At 34.8% G+C, this 18,152-nt stretch overlaps 1 protein-coding gene across 2 annotated transcripts; it reads left to right on the top strand.

The window, feature by feature from the left end:
* The first annotated feature begins 6,305 nt into the window (after positions 1 to 6,305).
* Positions 6,306 to 16,974, top strand: RAD51AP2 (RAD51 associated protein 2). Of its 2 annotated transcripts, XM_081591201.1 has the most exons (4): positions 6,306 to 9,707; positions 9,966 to 10,049; positions 11,000 to 11,083; positions 16,590 to 16,974. In XM_081591201.1, exons 1-4 carry the CDS (start codon positions 6,446 to 6,448, stop codon positions 16,706 to 16,708), a joined length of 3,549 nt encoding a protein of 1,182 aa, XP_081447327.1. In that variant the 5' UTR covers positions 6,306 to 6,445; the 3' UTR covers positions 16,709 to 16,974. The 2 variants fall into 2 exon arrangements, with proteins under 2 accessions (XP_081447327.1, XP_081447328.1); XM_081591202.1 differs by lacking the exon at positions 11,000 to 11,083.
* Positions 16,975 to 18,152: the final 1,178 nt, after the last annotated feature.

Raw genomic sequence — 18,152 nt, 5'->3', positions numbered from 1 at the left:
ATCATTTCTTCCTAGGTATCTTCTCTAAACTTCCAGACTAGGTTTCGTCTTGTCTCTTCAGTGCTTGGGTATTCCTCTATTGTAGCATTTATACTATTATATGTCTGTATACTTTATATGCCTGTTTCTCCTATTATATTGTAAACTCCTTGAAAAAAGTCTGTCTTGATTTTGAATATCTAATACCGAACAGTGCCTGGAACATGAAAGTGAAAGTGTTAGTCACTCAGTTGTGTCTGACTCTTTGTGTCCCCCATGGACTGCAGCCCACCAGGCTCCTCTGTCCATGGAATTCTCCAGGCAAGAATACTGGAGTGAGTTGCCATTTCCTTCTCCAGGCGATCTTCCACCCAGGGATTGAACCTGGGGCTCCCACATTGCAGGCAGACTCTACCAGCTGAGCCATCAGGGAAGCCTGGAACATAATACTCAATAAACATCTTGAGAACTGAGTAACAACAAGAAAACATGAGTGTTTGGGGAATCGAAAGCAACTTGGTGAGGCAGAGTGTGAGAGGCGTGGGAGAAGGGAATGGATTAGTTGGAGATCAGGCTAGAAAATAGTCTAGGACAACATTCTGAATGGCCTGATTAACTGGGCTATGTAATGGGCAATGTAGTATTAGTTTTATATCACCTTTATCCTTCTATATGCATATTTCTGACTGGAATGTATTTGTTAGAGACAAAGATTGCATTTATATGTCATAGTATTTACTTCAGTACAAGGCATAGTTTCTTGCAGATAACAGGTATTTCATTTGGCAAATTGAAGGATAGTTAAATCAAATCAGATGAGAGCATTCACTTAAAGTACTTTGAAAATTATGTTATTTAGTTGCCAGTGATTATTGATTGATAGTAAACAGTGACTACATTCTGCCCTAAATAGTGATAGAAGAAGCATTCTTTTGATCCATTCCTTTCCTCTGAACTGAACCTATGGCCATTCTGAAATTATAGAACCATAGGCAAACTTAAAATATTGAGAGAGTTATACTTTTTTGTGTGTGGCAAATTTAGGATTCTTCACCCATAAAAATTATCAAATGAGATGAAAACAAACTAACATAGTTTTGTTTTGTTGTAATAAAGTTTTCACAATATGTACTGGTACCAATATATAATCTGTCGAATTGCCTCTCTGAGTTGGACATGACCTAGAAATCACACACACATGTATGCACACATGCACTACTTTAGCCAGACAAGACACAAGAACTGCCGGGCTTACCACAGCTACAATTCTGTAGTGAGAATTGATTTACAGAGTAATGTATCTGAAGTATTGTAAAATAGAGTTTGATTCAATACTATGCTGGTAACTGTTTGACACCTGGCTTGTCTACAACTTAAAAAAAGACTCCCTAATTTGTAGTGTTTCTGATTTCGGCAATTTAAATATAAATACTTCCATCAAGGCCTACTCCAAGCTACCCACAGGATATTACTGAAATGGAGGATTGGATAGAGATGCTGACATTCATCAAACTGTAAGAACTAGTCTAGCATCTGCTAGTTCGATGTTAATAATAACCATCATAACTTAAGAAATGTTTAATAAATATCTATTTACATGTCCAACTCTCTTCTAAATGCATAACATGATGTACTTCATTTAAATCACAACAGCCTAAGAGGTGAGTTCTATTACTACTTTACAATTCCCATTTACAGGGATCTGTCTCAGAAAGGTTAAATAATTGGCTCAGATTACAAAAGTAGGAAGAAGTGGACCATAGATTTAAACACAGACAACTTAACTCCAGAGCCTACTCACCTCAGTGCTATTCTATATTCCTTTCAGGATAAAAAAATTATGTTCAGTGTAGCTTTTAATGTTAAATATATTTTGTATTTAATGTAAATGTATATAATTCCTTCAAATTTTGAAGTAAATTATAGTTTTATGAATTTGCAATGTCCAGCTAAATATTTATTATGCAACCAACCATAACAAAATGACTAATCTCAGCAGAAAAATTGTACAAAAGGAGAAGGCAATCTAAGTAATTACAAGTTTGTATGTTAAAAATAATTATAGACATTTTGCCATCTCAAAATCTTGAAAAGATTCTTGTGTGAAAGGTTAATTGAAAAAAATTCACAAGTATTTTTTAAAAGAGGTGTTATTTACAATTGCATGAATTTCAAAATAATACAGACTCTTGCTTTTATCTCAGCAGCAAAGAACCTTTTAATTGGTGCTGAAATTTATTAGACCATCAAAGGAATATTGGAAATAGTTGAATATTTCCCTTGGTTTTCCAACAGTCAGGGCTTAGGAAAAAAATTATCTTTGAATAGCTAACCATGCAAAAATATAATAGTGCATTAATGAAATCATATTGAGAACTAAAGAATGAGGAGCAGATGAAACTGTGGGTGTCTAAACATACAACATAGCTGTAAACTGGAAGGAATTCAGAAGACTTTTAAGTAAAGCTTGACATCATACTTACACAAATGAACCAGCATATGCCCAAGACTTGAAGTTGTGAAAGGACTTTATATATTTGAAGAATGGTAAGAAGCTTAGTGCTGCAGGAAATCAAGTTGTGTTGTGTAATAAGATACAGAAGCAGCTGAAAAAACAGTTTGGAGAAGAACTACAAAGAACTTTGCATATCAAATTGAAGAGTCTGTATTTTATTGCATCAAAGAGTCAAGAGAAGTTCTTGGTTAGGAAATAAGCAACAAAGTGATTAATATTTTAAGAAGAAAAATCTCATGATAGTGGGGGGTGGAAGTCGAAGAAGAGACTAGTAAAAAGACCATTCTTTTTACTATTCTCAGCAGGAGGTGATGAGGGTCTAAAATAAAGCAGAAGCATTAGGGATAAAGAGTAGAGGATTCATTCCTGGGTCATATTTAAAATAGAATTGGTAAGATTTGATGAATGTCTACATGGGGATTGGGTGATAGGGAAAGACTGTAAAAGAGAGAAAAAAATTAAGGATAACAATAAGAGTTTCTAGATCAGGAGACTGGGTAGATAATGACGTTATTAATGAAAATGGATAATAAAGAAATAGTTTAAAACTCAAAGTATTTGCATATACATTGTCTCATTTAAGACTTTATAAGTTGCCGTTGTTACTCAGCTGAAAGGTTAATTGCATATGTGGATATACAGAACATCATAGTTTTCTTGAATATTTTCCCAACTAGAGCTTCTTGGTGACTTTATAAAGAATGCTTCTTGTGTTATTGATAGCCATATTTATTTTAAATATTTTTAGTAAATGTTGGTATTTTCTTCTTTAACCCCTGTATTTGTTTTATATATTTTTTGTTAGTTGTTCTTATTAAGTGTTTAAAATATATTCGATTAACTTGTTGGTCTGAAAGTTTTAAGTTGAGTGTATTTATTCATCATTTACATGCTTTATTAAAAGATATAAAAGAGAAAAACTGCCCTGTCAAATATCTGGTCTTACTATGAAACTTAAATGACATTAAAACTAGTAATATTTAAAGTCAGTTTTTGGCTTTAGTCTGATATAAGCTCAATCAACTCTCCATTTTAACATAAAATCAAAACCAAAACCAGAAGCTTAAAATACACTTAAGACACCACTAAATGCATTTGGATTAGTAAAAGTGTTGTTGTTGCTATTTAGTTATTTAATCATGTCCATCTCATGTGCAACCCCACCAGGCTCCTCTGTCCATAGGATTTCCCAGGCAAGAATTCTGGAGTGGGATGCCGTTTCCTGCTCCAGGGGATCTTCCTGATCCAAGGATTAAACCTGCGTTTCCTGCAAGGGCAGGTGAATTCTTTACCACTGAGTCCACCAGGGAAGCCCCATGGTAAAAGTATAGTAACAGTAATATTCCTACATTTTATTTCATTAATTTAAGTTAATTATGGCACTGGGGATGTAAAAATGAAAGGATCTTTGCCCTGATTGACAAGTCTAGTAGAGGGGATGTAAATAACTTAATACAATATTTTAAGTGTTATAGTATGGTTGAAAATAAACTTCTATAGGGACAGAACTGAGGATCCAAGTAATATTTCCTAGGATTTGGATAGGGCAAGGATGCGATATAGATGCTTCCTCAGTGGAGGTAACTTTTGGGTAGAACCCTTTTACACTGAAAAGGAATTTCTCAGATGGAGAAAGAGAAGGGCATTGAAAACATACATGTCTGGTGTAGGCAGCACAGGGCAAATTATAAAAACAAATGAAGCCATAAAAGTTAAGGTAGGATCTAGTTGTGAAGATCTGCCATACTGAGCTGAGGACATTGGACATCAGGCATCCCGAGGTACTGGGTGAACTTTTGACTTAACAGGAACTTGTGTCATATTTTCAGTATGGTATTTATCCCATTCTTTCCTTCAGAGCTGCACTGTAATAGGACACAAAGCTGAAAGGAATGAGAGGTGCTGGCCTTAACTCTCAGTTTATTGTTGTTAAAGGAGGTAGGATTTTTCAAAGGAAGGGCAGGTAAAGTGATACAGAAAAACGGGACATTTAAAATGGGCTTTCAAGAGTAGGTAAGATTAGAAGTCTCATGTGTATTTTGATTAAATGAGTTGAAGATACAAATTTTTTTTGCACTTATCACTTGTAACTAGTTTATTTTCAAGACAACATTTTAAAACTCAAGGAAAATGCACATAATAGTTTCAATAGACATTGATTGAAATGACAGTGGTCATTAATGTTGAAGCAAGTAAGTTCAAGAAAAGATTTCTTTTTCTGACTTTATTGCTATAAATTTCTTCAAAACAGAAAAAAAACATACATTCCTATACACTTAACAGCATCTTAGACATAGTTCTCAAACAATTGTTGAATTAAATGGAAAACTGAGTTTTATTTGAATTCTAGTCCTTAATGCAGTTTTAAAATAATGGTGTGATGGACAATTAAAAAACAGTGTGTTCTTGGGAAAACTAGTTAGCAAGATGAAGAAAAAAGCACCAAGTTACAGATCTACCTAGAATCACAAAGCTAAAGCAGTTACTATACTGATAGAAAGCTTACTTCTAATATTATGTCACTATACCAATTACATCCACCTTGGCTATGCAAGTCAGCCTATGGGTTGGTCAAAGCATACAACAGAGTGCATTTGAATGGAGTGTAGAATTATGGAAAATCTGAGATTAAAAAAAAACAATGCAACTAAAGATATATAGGAACAGCACTTTGAGAATTTGCTGATATATAACCTGAACCATTGCCACATTTATATTTATAGTGTTGATGAAGTGCTTATACTGTAAGGCTTTCTATAGATTTAAGTAAGCATTTCTCTGGAGAAATTCACAAGCTAAAGTAACGTCTAGAATTGAAATCATAATATATCTAAGAATATTTATGAGACAAGAGGCTGATGAACAGTTTATTAACTAAAGCAGTATACCAGTCATAGTTTGCCATTTATACACTTACAGTTTCTGAGATTTTATATATATATATATGTATGTATCTGTGAATGTACAGCTTATCAACATTGAAACTATCATCAAGGGGATAGAAGCTTTTGATTACTGAACAGTAATTACATATTTCTTAATGAACATGTATATAAGAATAATAGTCAGAATTTTGAAAATAGCTTTCTTTAGAGTTATGACAGTCACAAAAATCAGAATTGACTGAAGAGAATAAATATATGTTTTCAAACCAGAAGAAAAAGAAAAATAACATTTACAAAATTTATTATGTGAGTCAGAACTGTCTGATTATGCTTACAATAAATAGAATAATTGAAACATATAATTTTTAAGTAATTGTATTCACAATATTGGGAAAGAAAACTCCACAGTGCATTGAAATTCTTCTACAGTCTTAAGGTGTAGATTAATAGTTATCTGGATAATAATTTCCACACAACTTTTTTCCTGAAATATTCAGATTGTTAAGTACCAGTGCTATCTTCCCTCAAAACACAGTTCAAGACTGAAGTGGAAATATGATTTTAAACGCCACTGGCATCATTAAGAGCATGTTAGGAAGTTTTACCACCCACAGGGAGATTTGGTCTGGTGTTTACAGAGCTACACGGTTTCAACGGACAAGATGGTCCAGAGAAACTGTGAAGACGTTCTTCTGAGAAAAAATAAGAGTTTTAGAATTTAAAAAGTACAGCTGTCTCCGTTCACAAATTAAAAAAAAGATTTTGACTTTTCTCATTAATTCTACCAGAGGGAAGAAAAAGTTTAGATCAGCTTCAATTATAACAGTAGCAAGGGGCGCTAAAAATAGACAAAATAACGGTCACAGGCTTGGTGTTGTTTGAGGTAGAGGCTACGTGGGCGGGGCTCGCTGCAGCAGGGTGGGTGGGGGCGTGGCCCTGGGGCTGGCACTGGGGGCGTGACTGGGGCGTGGTAGAGGCGGGGCTGGAGGGTGTGTTGGTTCAGAGCCGCCTCGTACCGGCTCAGAGTCTGCCTGGAACCTGTGACAGAGTCCCTCAGTTCGCTGTCATGTCGCTCACGCAGCGCGCGCCGCAGGTTTCCGAGTTCGGGGAGCCTGCCTCCCCTCTACCACCTGCTGACGACCCTGATTCCTTACCACCCCGTAGTAAGAGACCCCGTCTTGAGGAGCCCGGTGGTGTTTCTGAGGTGGAGTGGAGGCTACCTTTGGTGCCTCGCTTGTCTGAGGTGGAAAAAGTCTGGGAGTTGTCGCTCACACCCCTCAAAGCGCTCATGATTTCAGCTAAGGAGATTTTTGGTAACTCCACAGACTCGTGTGTGAAGAAATCTGTCAGTGGGAAACAGATACATAATCCGGAATGCCAAAATAGCAAATTTGAGACGAAGAGTTGTTTGCGGTCTCTACCCTCACAAAATTTTGCTTCTGGTGTGAAGGCTTCTAGAACGTCTTGTGAACTAGGGCTGTATGACAGGGAGATTTTCAGTGTGCCTTGCAGTGATAGATTTGAAACAGAGGCTGGTCAGCTGTCCCATGCCTCTGCACACGATGTACATATAATTAAAAACGAGGATGGAAAACAATATTTAGTCCAGGAGAGAGACAATAGTCAGGAAGACATTAATGACGTAAAACTGACAGAAAATCCATTTTCAGATGTTACCTTTTACAAGAATACCAAATCAACATTTCATGATATTAAGAACAGATGTAAAGCTGATATTGTTATGCCATCAAATAAAAAAGAAAATAGCATTCCAGCATCTACACTAAAAATATCAAAATCCCAAAACCAGCCCAGCATGGAAATTGCCAAACCTAGCTATTTTAGAGATAAGAGTACAACAAGTATCCATGAGTTTCCAACTGATTTAAATAGCAAAATGTCCTCTGTCTATTTAAAGAAAATAGGGAAGAAAAATGACAAAAATGAGGTATATGTTAGGGATTTCACAAACATTCACTGGTCCCAAAATAGACGTGATGTTAAGAAGCAAAAGTTACAGAATGATAAAAAAATTGTGGATGCAGAAAATATTTTTTCTGAGTGTTATGAAAGTAACCACCAGTCACTCAGCAACCAAAGTGTTTCTGTGAGAAAAAAAGACTTGATCAGTTTACACTACTATAATCACAGTAGTATCAAGTCTGATGCAATAGACTCTGCAAAGAATTTCACTATAAAACTAGAAATTGCAAATTGCAAGGAGACAGAAACACGCCTGTATAGCTACATATTTACCAGATTGGAAAAACTGCAAAGCTGGGACTGTAACATTATATATATTTTGAGAAAAAATAGGGAAAATAGTTGGACTGTGGATAGTTACAAGGTGAAATATGAAAATATGAAAAAAGCTGGAGAAGTACTGAATTTACAACAATTATTAGAAATAGATCTAAGTAAAGGAAATTATCACAATATGAAAGTCATGAAAACACATGATGAAAAAGCAAAGCCTCTCATGACAGAAGCACTAGGTAGTCAAAAAGCTTTAAAGCCAATTTTTTGCTTAAAAGAGAAAAGAGAAAAAGATAATATGCTACACTTCAGATATTATACCACACAAAAAGATTTTCATTTAAGCAATATTTTTGAAAGTTTCATTACAGAAATTTTTTATTTCCATGAAAGTATTTCAGGAAATCAAAAAGATAATAATATCTTAACCTGGTATGGAATTTTGAAGTGTAAAAAGCAAACTGATGTTCAAAATCTAATAACTGAGACTATGAATGTCAATATAAATAATGATATTTCAAACATATGTTTACAAACCAATGTTTCGGACCCTCCAACTATTATATTGAAACCCAGCATAACTTCTTTGCTCAATGACTTTGTCTCTTTTACAGTAGTTGAAAATGATTCTAAATTAGAAGAAGGGTGCATTTTCAAATGGATAATGTATTTCAATTATCCAAAAAATATCACAGTGGAAAATCATACTGTATGTCCAGTCAGGATTTTAACTTTTTCAAGACTATTGGAAAATAATATGAAACCTATGTTAAAGAGAAGAAAGCTATTTAAAAGTGAACAAATTTTTGAAGAGTCTAAGAAAAAACTTACCAATTCCTTCAGTATGACAAGTAAAAACATACACTTTACAATTTTTGAAACATATGAAAAAATTCCTCTTTTAATGGACTTTGATGACATTGATGAAATTTTTCTGACAAAAGAAATTAGTTACAAGAATAAGAATCATCCTGAACAAGTCATAAGTGTGGAAAATTGGGTTCACTGTAGTTCTAAAACTAATAAAACACACGTTAGGTCTTGTTTTCAATTTACACAGAACCAGAAATATATGAACAAAAAAACGTATGAAGTAAATGTTCAGAACCAAGATTTATATGCTGAAGGAAAGCAAAAGCATAATAAGATCAGTAGTTTTAATTTTAACTACATATTTAAAGATTTTTTCAATACTAGGCAACAGGCTATACAGGCAAGCTGTGACAAAAAGCATAGTGAACAAACCAATCCCATGACTGTAACTCAGGTGCTAGATTTTGGGAACTTGATAAGTGAAATTGAAGATAAAAAATATGACTTAACTTTGAAGGAGGAAGGAAAAATCACAGCACAAAATTTAACAAACTTTTCCCAAGGTCATGAAGACATTAAGACAGAAAAAGAAGAGAAAAATAGTTTTTATTCAATGGATGACATGTTTATTGTGCAACCAGTTTCATTAATGACTAAATTAGATGTGGAAGAGACTAAATATGTTAATCAAAGTAATGCCGTTGACAGAAATGAATATGAGAGTATTTTTCAAGAAAGTGAGTTAGCTAATTCAAAGCATTTTCATCCAAAGAATGACTCTTCAGAATGTTTTAATCATCAGTTTGAAACTCATTTGAGTGTAGGGAACAATGAATGTTTTCAGGACTTAACTGCCAAGTGTTTATCAACAGACGTTCTGACAATAGCAAACAATTTTGAAATGAAGAGTAAGTTTAATTTAGTGCTTGAAGAACTTCGTATGTTTCATGAAATTAGTAAGGAGAATGAAATTCTAAGCACCGTGGAAACCAACAATAGGCAAGAAAATTACTTTGTAGAAAGCAATGGTGTTGAAGAGGTAAAAATGGAAATAAAAAAAGGTTTGAAAATGGGTACAGAAAACAAATTATGCCCATCTTCTTTGCTTGGTGATATGATAGCAAGTCCTAGTATGCATAAAAAACACCAAAGTTTATTTAAATGGAAAACAGTACCCAAAAATGGTGAACAGGAAGTTCCTAATGACTGCTGTCTAAGAACACCAAAAGAAGAATTAATTTATTCTACTTCTAAGGAAGGTATGAAATTGATTTTAAAATGTACTTTCTGAGATAAAATATGGCATTTTTTCCTGTGTAGGCCAAATATATAATTTTGGCAAAAAAGAAAATAAGGTGTAAGACAATGTTTATTGATAAGTTATTATTTTTCTATTGTATATGTAAATATAAGAAACCAATGGGAGGGAATATTCCTGAAAAAGTAATTTGTTTATAGTATTGACACTTTATATAAAAAGTTACTTTTTGTTACAACACATTGGTCTTTACTTTCAGATTGTGAAAATCCTTCGCCTGAAAGACCAACTTTTTTCTCTGATGAATTTAAGGAAGAAAAATTTAATTATCTACTGAAGGCAGGTAAGAGTTTTGGTTATTTTCTTTAATACTTTCTAAGATGATTACTGCATTCTTGTTTTTTTAGCATAAGGAAAATATACTTAGGTTGTTAAAAAATAAATACAAAGATTTAATGCTTTTGTAAACATTAATAATTTATTGATACAAATTCCTACAGTTAAAAATTGGCTAAAAATGAAAAAAATCATTTGTTTTTTTTTCCTGGTATAAAGTTATCAATCACAATTCTAGTAATTATTTTATTTTATTTATTTATTAATTTAAATAAATTTATTCATTTTAATTGGAGGCTAACTACTTTACAATATTGTAGTGGTTTTGCCATACATTGACATGAATCAGCCATGGGTGTACATGTGTTCCCCATCCTGAACCCCCTCCCACCTCCCTCCCCACCCCATCCCTCTGGGTCATCCCAGTGCACCAGCCCCGAGCACCCTGTCTCATGCATTGAACCTGGACTGGCAATCCATCTCACATATGATAATATACATGTTTCAATGCCATTCTCCCAAATCACCCCCCCCTCGCCCTCTCCCACAGAGTCCAAAAGACTGTTCTATACATCTGTGTCTCTTTTGCTGTCTCGCATATAGGGTTATTGTTACTATCTTTCTAAATTCCATATACATGCATTAGTATACTGTATTGGTGTTTTTCTTTCTGGCTTACTTCACTCTGTATAATAGGCTCCAGTTTCATCCACCTCATTAGAACTGATTCAAATGTATTCTTTTTAATGGCTGAGTAATATTCCATTGTGTATATGTACCACAGCTTTCTTATCCATTTGTCTGCTGACGGACATCTAGGTTGCTTCCATGTCCTGGCTATTATAAACAGTGCTGGGATGAACACTGGGGTACACGTGTCTCTTTCAATTGTTCATAGTATTGACATTTTATATAAAAAGTTACTTTTTGTTATAACACATTGATCTTTATTTTCAGATTGTGAAAATCCTTCATCTGAAAGACCAACTTTTTTCTCTGGTGAATTTAAGGAAGAAAAATTTAATTATCTGCTGAAGGCAGGTAAGAGTTTCGGTTATTTTCTTTAATACTTTCTAAGATGATTACTGCATTCTTGTTTTTTTAGCATAAGGAAAATTTACTTAGGTTGTTAAAAAATAAATACAAAGATTTAATGCTTTTGTAAACATTAATAATTTATTGATACAAATTCCTACAGTTAAAAATTGGCTAAAAATGAAAAAAATCATTTAGGATGTAACTAGAAAATATACTCTATAAAACTGTTTAAATATTTTCAGTCATGTCTTGCAATAGCTATATGATAAGATAGGTATTATATATATCTAATATGTACATCTATTGTATGTAACATTAATTAGTAAAAGCAAAAAAGGCATTTGTTTAAGTTAGATTTACATTGGTGTTACTCTGAATTATAAATTTATTATCATTGTTTTCTATCCTTTAAACATTATAGGGCTGTTTATATGGATATGTTATATTGTAATTTTGAAAGAAATTAGCACCATTTAGATATATTAACATCATTTAGTACTCTGGCATTTAAATGTTTGATTATAAAAGAATCAGACTAAAGAAAAGTTAAACAGCTAACCTTATTCTTTGCCAAACAGGTCTGTAATATCAGAATAAAATACACTAAGTCTAACATCTGTTCTAACTTGTAGTACCAATAAGGGTTAGGTAGGAGTTGGATTGAAATTAGGGAATTATTTTCTAAATGACCCCATTTTCAGTGGTCTGAAATTACTGGTTTTATACAAGACTAGATCTAGAAAGAATAATGATGTAGGTGAAATATATTTATCAAAATATCTTCAATCTTGCATCACTTTTCTCCTGGCTTCTCAATAGGAGAAATTGCTGTCCTTGACACTTTTATTCAGTCACTTCAAAACTGCATAATTTCTTTTTTCTTAGCTTTCAATGAAATACTCTTAAAAATTAATCCAAGTCCTTGGAAGATCAAAAGCCTGTGGGTTTTCTCCCCTGAAAAAAGAAAATAACTTAAGAAACAATACTCGATGAGACTAAAAGCAGAGTAGTAGAATTAGCCTGAAAAGGATAGGGGTTGTTTCTTCTAGAACAGGAAGAAAGGAAGAAATTGGGTTTAGGAACATATTCTCTGATAGAGGAAGATTATTAGAGAACACAAACCCATATTGTCATCTTGATGATAATTGTGTTAATGAAATGGATATTTAAGACAGATTAAAGTATGTGCCTAAATTGGAAAAGAAATGTTACATTTGTTGGAAATATCTGAACCCATAATACTCTATTGTGGCTTCACAAGGAAAGGTACCTCCTTGTCAAGAAATATGAAAAATAATGTAAGAGGTCAACCAGAATTACTTAATATTATTTTAGGATCATTATGAAGCCTCTTTCAAAGTGCATAAAAATGGAATGATATACCTGGGATTTGTTAAAATCCATAGTGTAAGGGAAAAGTTGGGAGGTACTGGAGAAAATGGACTAATTATGGACTAAAAATGGACTAATTCTGTCTAGGCAGACCGGGTCCTTACTTATGCAGGGTGTTTTTAAAGGTATTGAAAGACTTCTGATTGTGCAGAAATGTTTTTGATACCCACCCACTTGTCATCATAAAGTTTCTGCTACCAACATTTCTAGTGCATCCTATGTCCCTTTCTGTTTCTCTCCTCTCTCTGTGGTATGGCGGAGGCAAGTACTTTGAGTGTGTTAAATGACAGCGAGCCAGTATGCCAGGTGCTTTATATGTCATTTAGTACCAATTCTTCTCTAATTTTAATGTATATGTCAACCAAAGAATGTCACGAGTCACCTGATTCTACAAGGATTGAGTCATTAGCCACTGCACTTGCTGACCTCTAGCATAGTCTGAAAGGAGTTCAGGGCAGAGATTAGGAATGAGGCATTCTGTGCTCTGGAAAAACTGGCAGAACAGGTCTTCAGATAGATATTTTCAAGAGAAAATTGTATGAACCCAATTTCTTGCATCTTCTCATACTTAGAAAAGCACTGAAATAATTGACTAAAACATCTGTTTCTCCTGACTGGCACTAACCTTCTACCAAGATGTGAGTCTGGTTGCACATACCTCTTCTCCAAGATCACATGCATGCTCACCTCCTCCCTAATCTGTCCAGATCAGTTCTTCAGAGCTATCTGAGAGGCTGTATCCAGAGGGTATACTCCTCAGTAAGTGTCCCCAAACAAAACTGAAACTCACAGCTCTCAGTTCAGTTTGGTTCAGTTTAGTCGCTCAGTCGTGTACGACTCTTTGTGACCCCATGGACTGCAGCACGCCAGGCTTCCCTGTCCATCACCAACTCCCAGGGTTTACTCAAACTCATGTCCATTGAGTTGGTGATGCCATCCAACCATCTCTGTTGTCCCCTTCTCCCGCCTTCAATCTTTCCAAGCATCAGGGCCTTTCCCAATGAGTCAGTTCTTTGCATCAGGCGGCCAAAGTATTGGAGTTTCAGCATCAGTCCTTCCAATGAATATTCAGGACTGATTTCCTTTAGGATGGACTGTTTGGATCTCCTTGCAGTCCAAAGGACTCTCAAGAGTCTTCTACAACACCACAGTTCAAAAACATCGATTCTTTGGTGCTCAACTTTCTTTATAGTGCAACTTTCACATCCATACTCCATACATGACTACTGGAAAAACCATAGCTTTGACCAGACAGAACTTTGTTGGCCAAGTAATGTCTCTGCTTTTGGATATGCTGTCTAGGTTGGTCATAACTTTTCTTCCAAGGAGCAAGTGTCTTTTAATTTCATGGCTGCAGTCACCACCTGCAGTGATTTTAGAGCCCGAAAAAATAAAGTCTCTCACTGTTTTCACTGTTTCCCCATCTATTTTCCATGAATTGATGGGACCGGATGCCATGATCTTAGTTTTCCGAATGTTGAGCTTTAAGCCAACTTTTTCACCCTCCTCTTTCCCTTTCATCAAGAGGTTCTTTAGTTCTTCTTCACTTTCTGCCATAAGGGTGGTGTCATCTGCATGTCGGAGGTTATTGATATTTCTCCTGTCAATGTTGATTCCAGCTTGTGCTTCCTCCACCCCAGCATTTCTCATGATGTACTCTGCATATCGGAGAAGGCAATGGCACCCCACTCCAGTACTCTTGCCTGGGAAACCCCATGGACAGGGGAGCCTGGTAGGCTGTAGCCCATGGGGTCGCGAAGAGTCAGACACGACTGAGCGACTTCACTTTCACTTTTCACTTTCATGCACTGGAGAAGGAAATGGCAACCCACTCCAATATGCTTGCCTGGAGAATCCCAGAGACGAAGGAGCCTGGTGGGCTGCCATCTATGGGGTCGCACAGAGTCGGACACGACTGAAGCAACTTAGCTGTAGCAGCAACTCTGCATATAAGTTAAATAAGTAGGGTGACAATATACAGCCTTGAAGTACTCCTTTTCCTATTTGGAACCAGTCTGTTGTTCCATGTCCAGTTCTAACTGTTGCCTCCTGACCTGCATACAGGTTTCTCAAGAGGCATGTCAAGTGGTCTGGTATTCCCATCTCTTGAAGAATTTTCCACAGTTTATTGTGATCCACACAGTCAAAGGCTTTGGCATAGTCAATAAAGCAGAAGCAGATGTTTTTCTGGAACTCTCTTGCTTTTTGGATGATCCAGCAGATGTTGACAATTTGATCTCTGGTTCCTCTGTCTTTTCTAAAACCAGCTTGAACATTTGGAAGTCCATGGTTCACATATTGCTTGGATGTGTAGAATTGTTAAATAACACAACAAAAGTGAACTTGCTCAGTTGTGTCTGACTCTTTGCTACCCCATGGACTGTAGCCTGCCAGACTCCTCTGTCCATGGGATTTTCCATGCAAGAGTACTGGAATGGGTTGCCATTTCCTTCTCCAGGGGATCTTCCTAACCCAGGGATCGAACTCGGGTCTCCTGCATTGCAAGCAGACGCTTTACTGTCTGAGCCACCAGGGAGTACATAGTAATAGAAAAAAGGATTTACTTTTTACATGATTTTTTTCATGAAAAGGGAGAAAATCAAAAGAGGCAAAGAAGTATATCCTTATAGCCACTCTTCAGTGACTATTTAAGGTTAGGTCCTTTGCCAGAGACCTGCTGTTGTTACAAATTTGTTCATCAATTTCCCAGAAGTTGCAAAATTACCAGAAATATCTATTGTATTAGAATATTAAAGGGGAAAGACATACTTTGGAAAGGTAATCAAATAGACTAATCATGGCTTTGTTCTGAAATAATAATTTCATAATAAAGAAGTACACTTAGCATAAATTGCCAAGTTATCTAATTTATAACCAAATTGGGTATAACAGACATGAGCCAACAATTTTATTTCAATTAGACCATCCCTTTTTTAAAAAATGAAAAAATCTAGCAATACATTTTCTCTTATTTTTATAATTAACTTTATAATTTAATGTTAAATAAAGTATCATAAACTGATTTATAGCTATTTTGTATTGTTTTCTCCCTATTTACATATAGCTAAATTTTATATTTTATTTTATTATTATTTGCATATATACATACACAGTTTATATTTGATTTAACTTAGTGTAAATTATACTGCTTACCTTTTACCATATTTAGCATTAGGTTAATTACACTGTTTTTGGCATAATGTGCTATTATATTAAAGTCATACTAATTCATGAAAGTTTGATACCTTTTTAGCTTCATATATATACCCTACTGTTTATTTAAAAAATATTCAAAGAGGTATTTTGATAATAAGAGGTACTCATTATCAAGAGTAGTTGATTCTACCTGTTTGGTTAACTGATTAGTAAGGTATATTCAGTTCAGTTCAGTTCAGTGGTTCAGTTGTGTCCAACTCTTTGCAATCCCATGGACTGCAGCACGCCAGGCTTCCCTGTCCATTACCAACTCCCGGAGCTTGCTCAAACTCATGTCCATTGAGTCAGTGATGCCATCCAATCATCTCATCCTCTGCCTTCCCCTTCTCCTCCTGCTTTCAATCTTTCCCAGCATCTGGGTCTTTTCCAATGAGTTCTTCGCATCAGGTAGCCAAATGTTTTGAACTTGTTACAAACTGTTAGTGTCATGTTAAATAAAACTTCAAAATTAGAGCTCTCCATTGATACATGACAGATGAAATACATTTGTGCTGTATTATCTATGATAATCTCTATTAAAGCCACATGTACATATTAATGATATAGTCTAATAACTTCTCATAGAAAAATAACATAGTCTTTACAGCCACTACATCATGTTAAGTTTAAACTCTATATAGTTTTGTTGATGTTAAGCCAGATTGCATGACTGGAATGCTGATTTTATTTAGTTGCTATGTTATATTATTTTGGGCAAGTTGCTTAACTTTTTTGTGCTGAGTTTTCCACATTTAAAAAATAGAAATAAGAATAAGTAAACTAATGCACTCAAAGCATTTAGCTCAGTGACTCAGTACATGTTGTTAGTATTGTGATTTTAGAAGTTAGTAATCATTTTTAAGCATAGACACTATGAGTGATTTTTAATCCCTTATGTGCTTTTATTGTCTTCCATTTTTAGGTAGCAGTTTTTCATATGGAATTTCAAGAGTACTACCTCTTAAGACATGCAGTCGACCAATCAGGATTGGATTGTCAAGAAAAGCTAACCTTAAACAACTTCATCCCTATCTGAAATGAATATGTTTCAAGAACTTAAAAGAAGATTTTTGACTTTAATATTTCAAAACATTTCACATCTGTAAATCTTTTGTTTCTTTATTTGGATAAATGCTTTCTTTCAGCTTAGGAGTTTTCTGCTTTCTTTATTATAAAGTTTGGAGAGGGTTTTGTATATGTGTGTATCTAATGTGTATATCTACCTTTAAATGTTATAAAATATTTCATTAATTTTTTCATAGCATATTAATAAATATACACATGAAGGCTTTTCATAGTCTTATAAATATGTCAACTTATTTTCATGATATATGTATATAAAGTGTTTGTGGAGAGCATTGATAGTATTTATTGGTTTCTGAAAAGAATCTATGACTCCTAAAAATGTCACAAACTACCTATTCTAATCCATTCTCCCTATTTTTAAAGTGAAAAAAAAAACAGAGGTACAAAGAGGATGGGTAAATTTTTAAAGACCACTTAGTCAGGATTGAGGGGCTTCCCTGGTAGCTCAGTTGATAAAGAATCCGCCTGCAATGTGGTTTGACTTCTGGGTCGGGAAGATCTGCTGGAGAAGGGACAGGCTACCCAATCCAGTATTCTTGGGCTTCCTGATGGCTCAGCTGGAAAGAATCCACCTGCAATGTGGGAGATCTGGGTTCTATCCCTGTGTTGGGAAGATCCCCTGGAAGAGGCGAACAGCTACCCACTCGAGTATTAGTCCATGGAGGTCGCAAAGAGTCGGACATGACTGAGCAACTTTCACTTTTCACTTTAGTCAGGATTGAAATAAAAGCACTCTCCTCTGTAGCAATTTTTTCACCTTTCTCTGAATTCACTTTCTAGTTTTTATTTTCCCCTCCAGAGTCTATCTTTGGCTAGAGCAGAATTATGATCATGTAGTTATCAATTAATTAATTTATAAAACAAACATATTTTGATGCTATTGTATCAGGCTCAGTAATAGAATGTATAAGAAGACATGTATAAGACCTGCCTCAATGAGCTTACTTTTTATACACAGAGAAAATATATGATATGCACAATTTAAAGGTATAATTTAAAGGTCACCATTAGTAGAGCAATATTTTTCAAAACACTTGGCAGAGAAATAGCAATAAAGTGAGCGACTTTAGCAAAAAGTAAGGAAAAAAGGAAGTATCAAGAAAGGATAAAATCAGAAAAAGAAAGACTGATGTATCAGTTCACAAATAAATGTGACTGGATTAAATTATCCTGCTACAAGCCAAGGTTCTCAGACACACTAAATACCATTTCAAATTCAGCTCTGTTCATTAATTTTCATCCCCCACCATGTACTTCGTAACTTCAACATCCTGCTCTAATTTCTTATTTTTCCCCACAGAACTCACCACCTTCCCACACACTGTATCATTTATATATTGCTAGAATGCAAGCCCCTTGAAGGCGGATTTCTTTTCCCTCCCCTCACTTATATATCCTA

Source organism: Giraffa tippelskirchi, chromosome 4 (genome assembly GCF_054371585.1).
Source record: "Giraffa tippelskirchi isolate mGirTip1 chromosome 4, T2T-mGirTip1v1.2.pri, whole genome shotgun sequence".
Classification (NCBI taxonomy): domain Eukaryota; kingdom Metazoa; phylum Chordata; class Mammalia; order Artiodactyla; family Giraffidae; genus Giraffa; species Giraffa tippelskirchi.
This window is presented reverse-complemented; position numbering and strand designations above follow the sequence as displayed.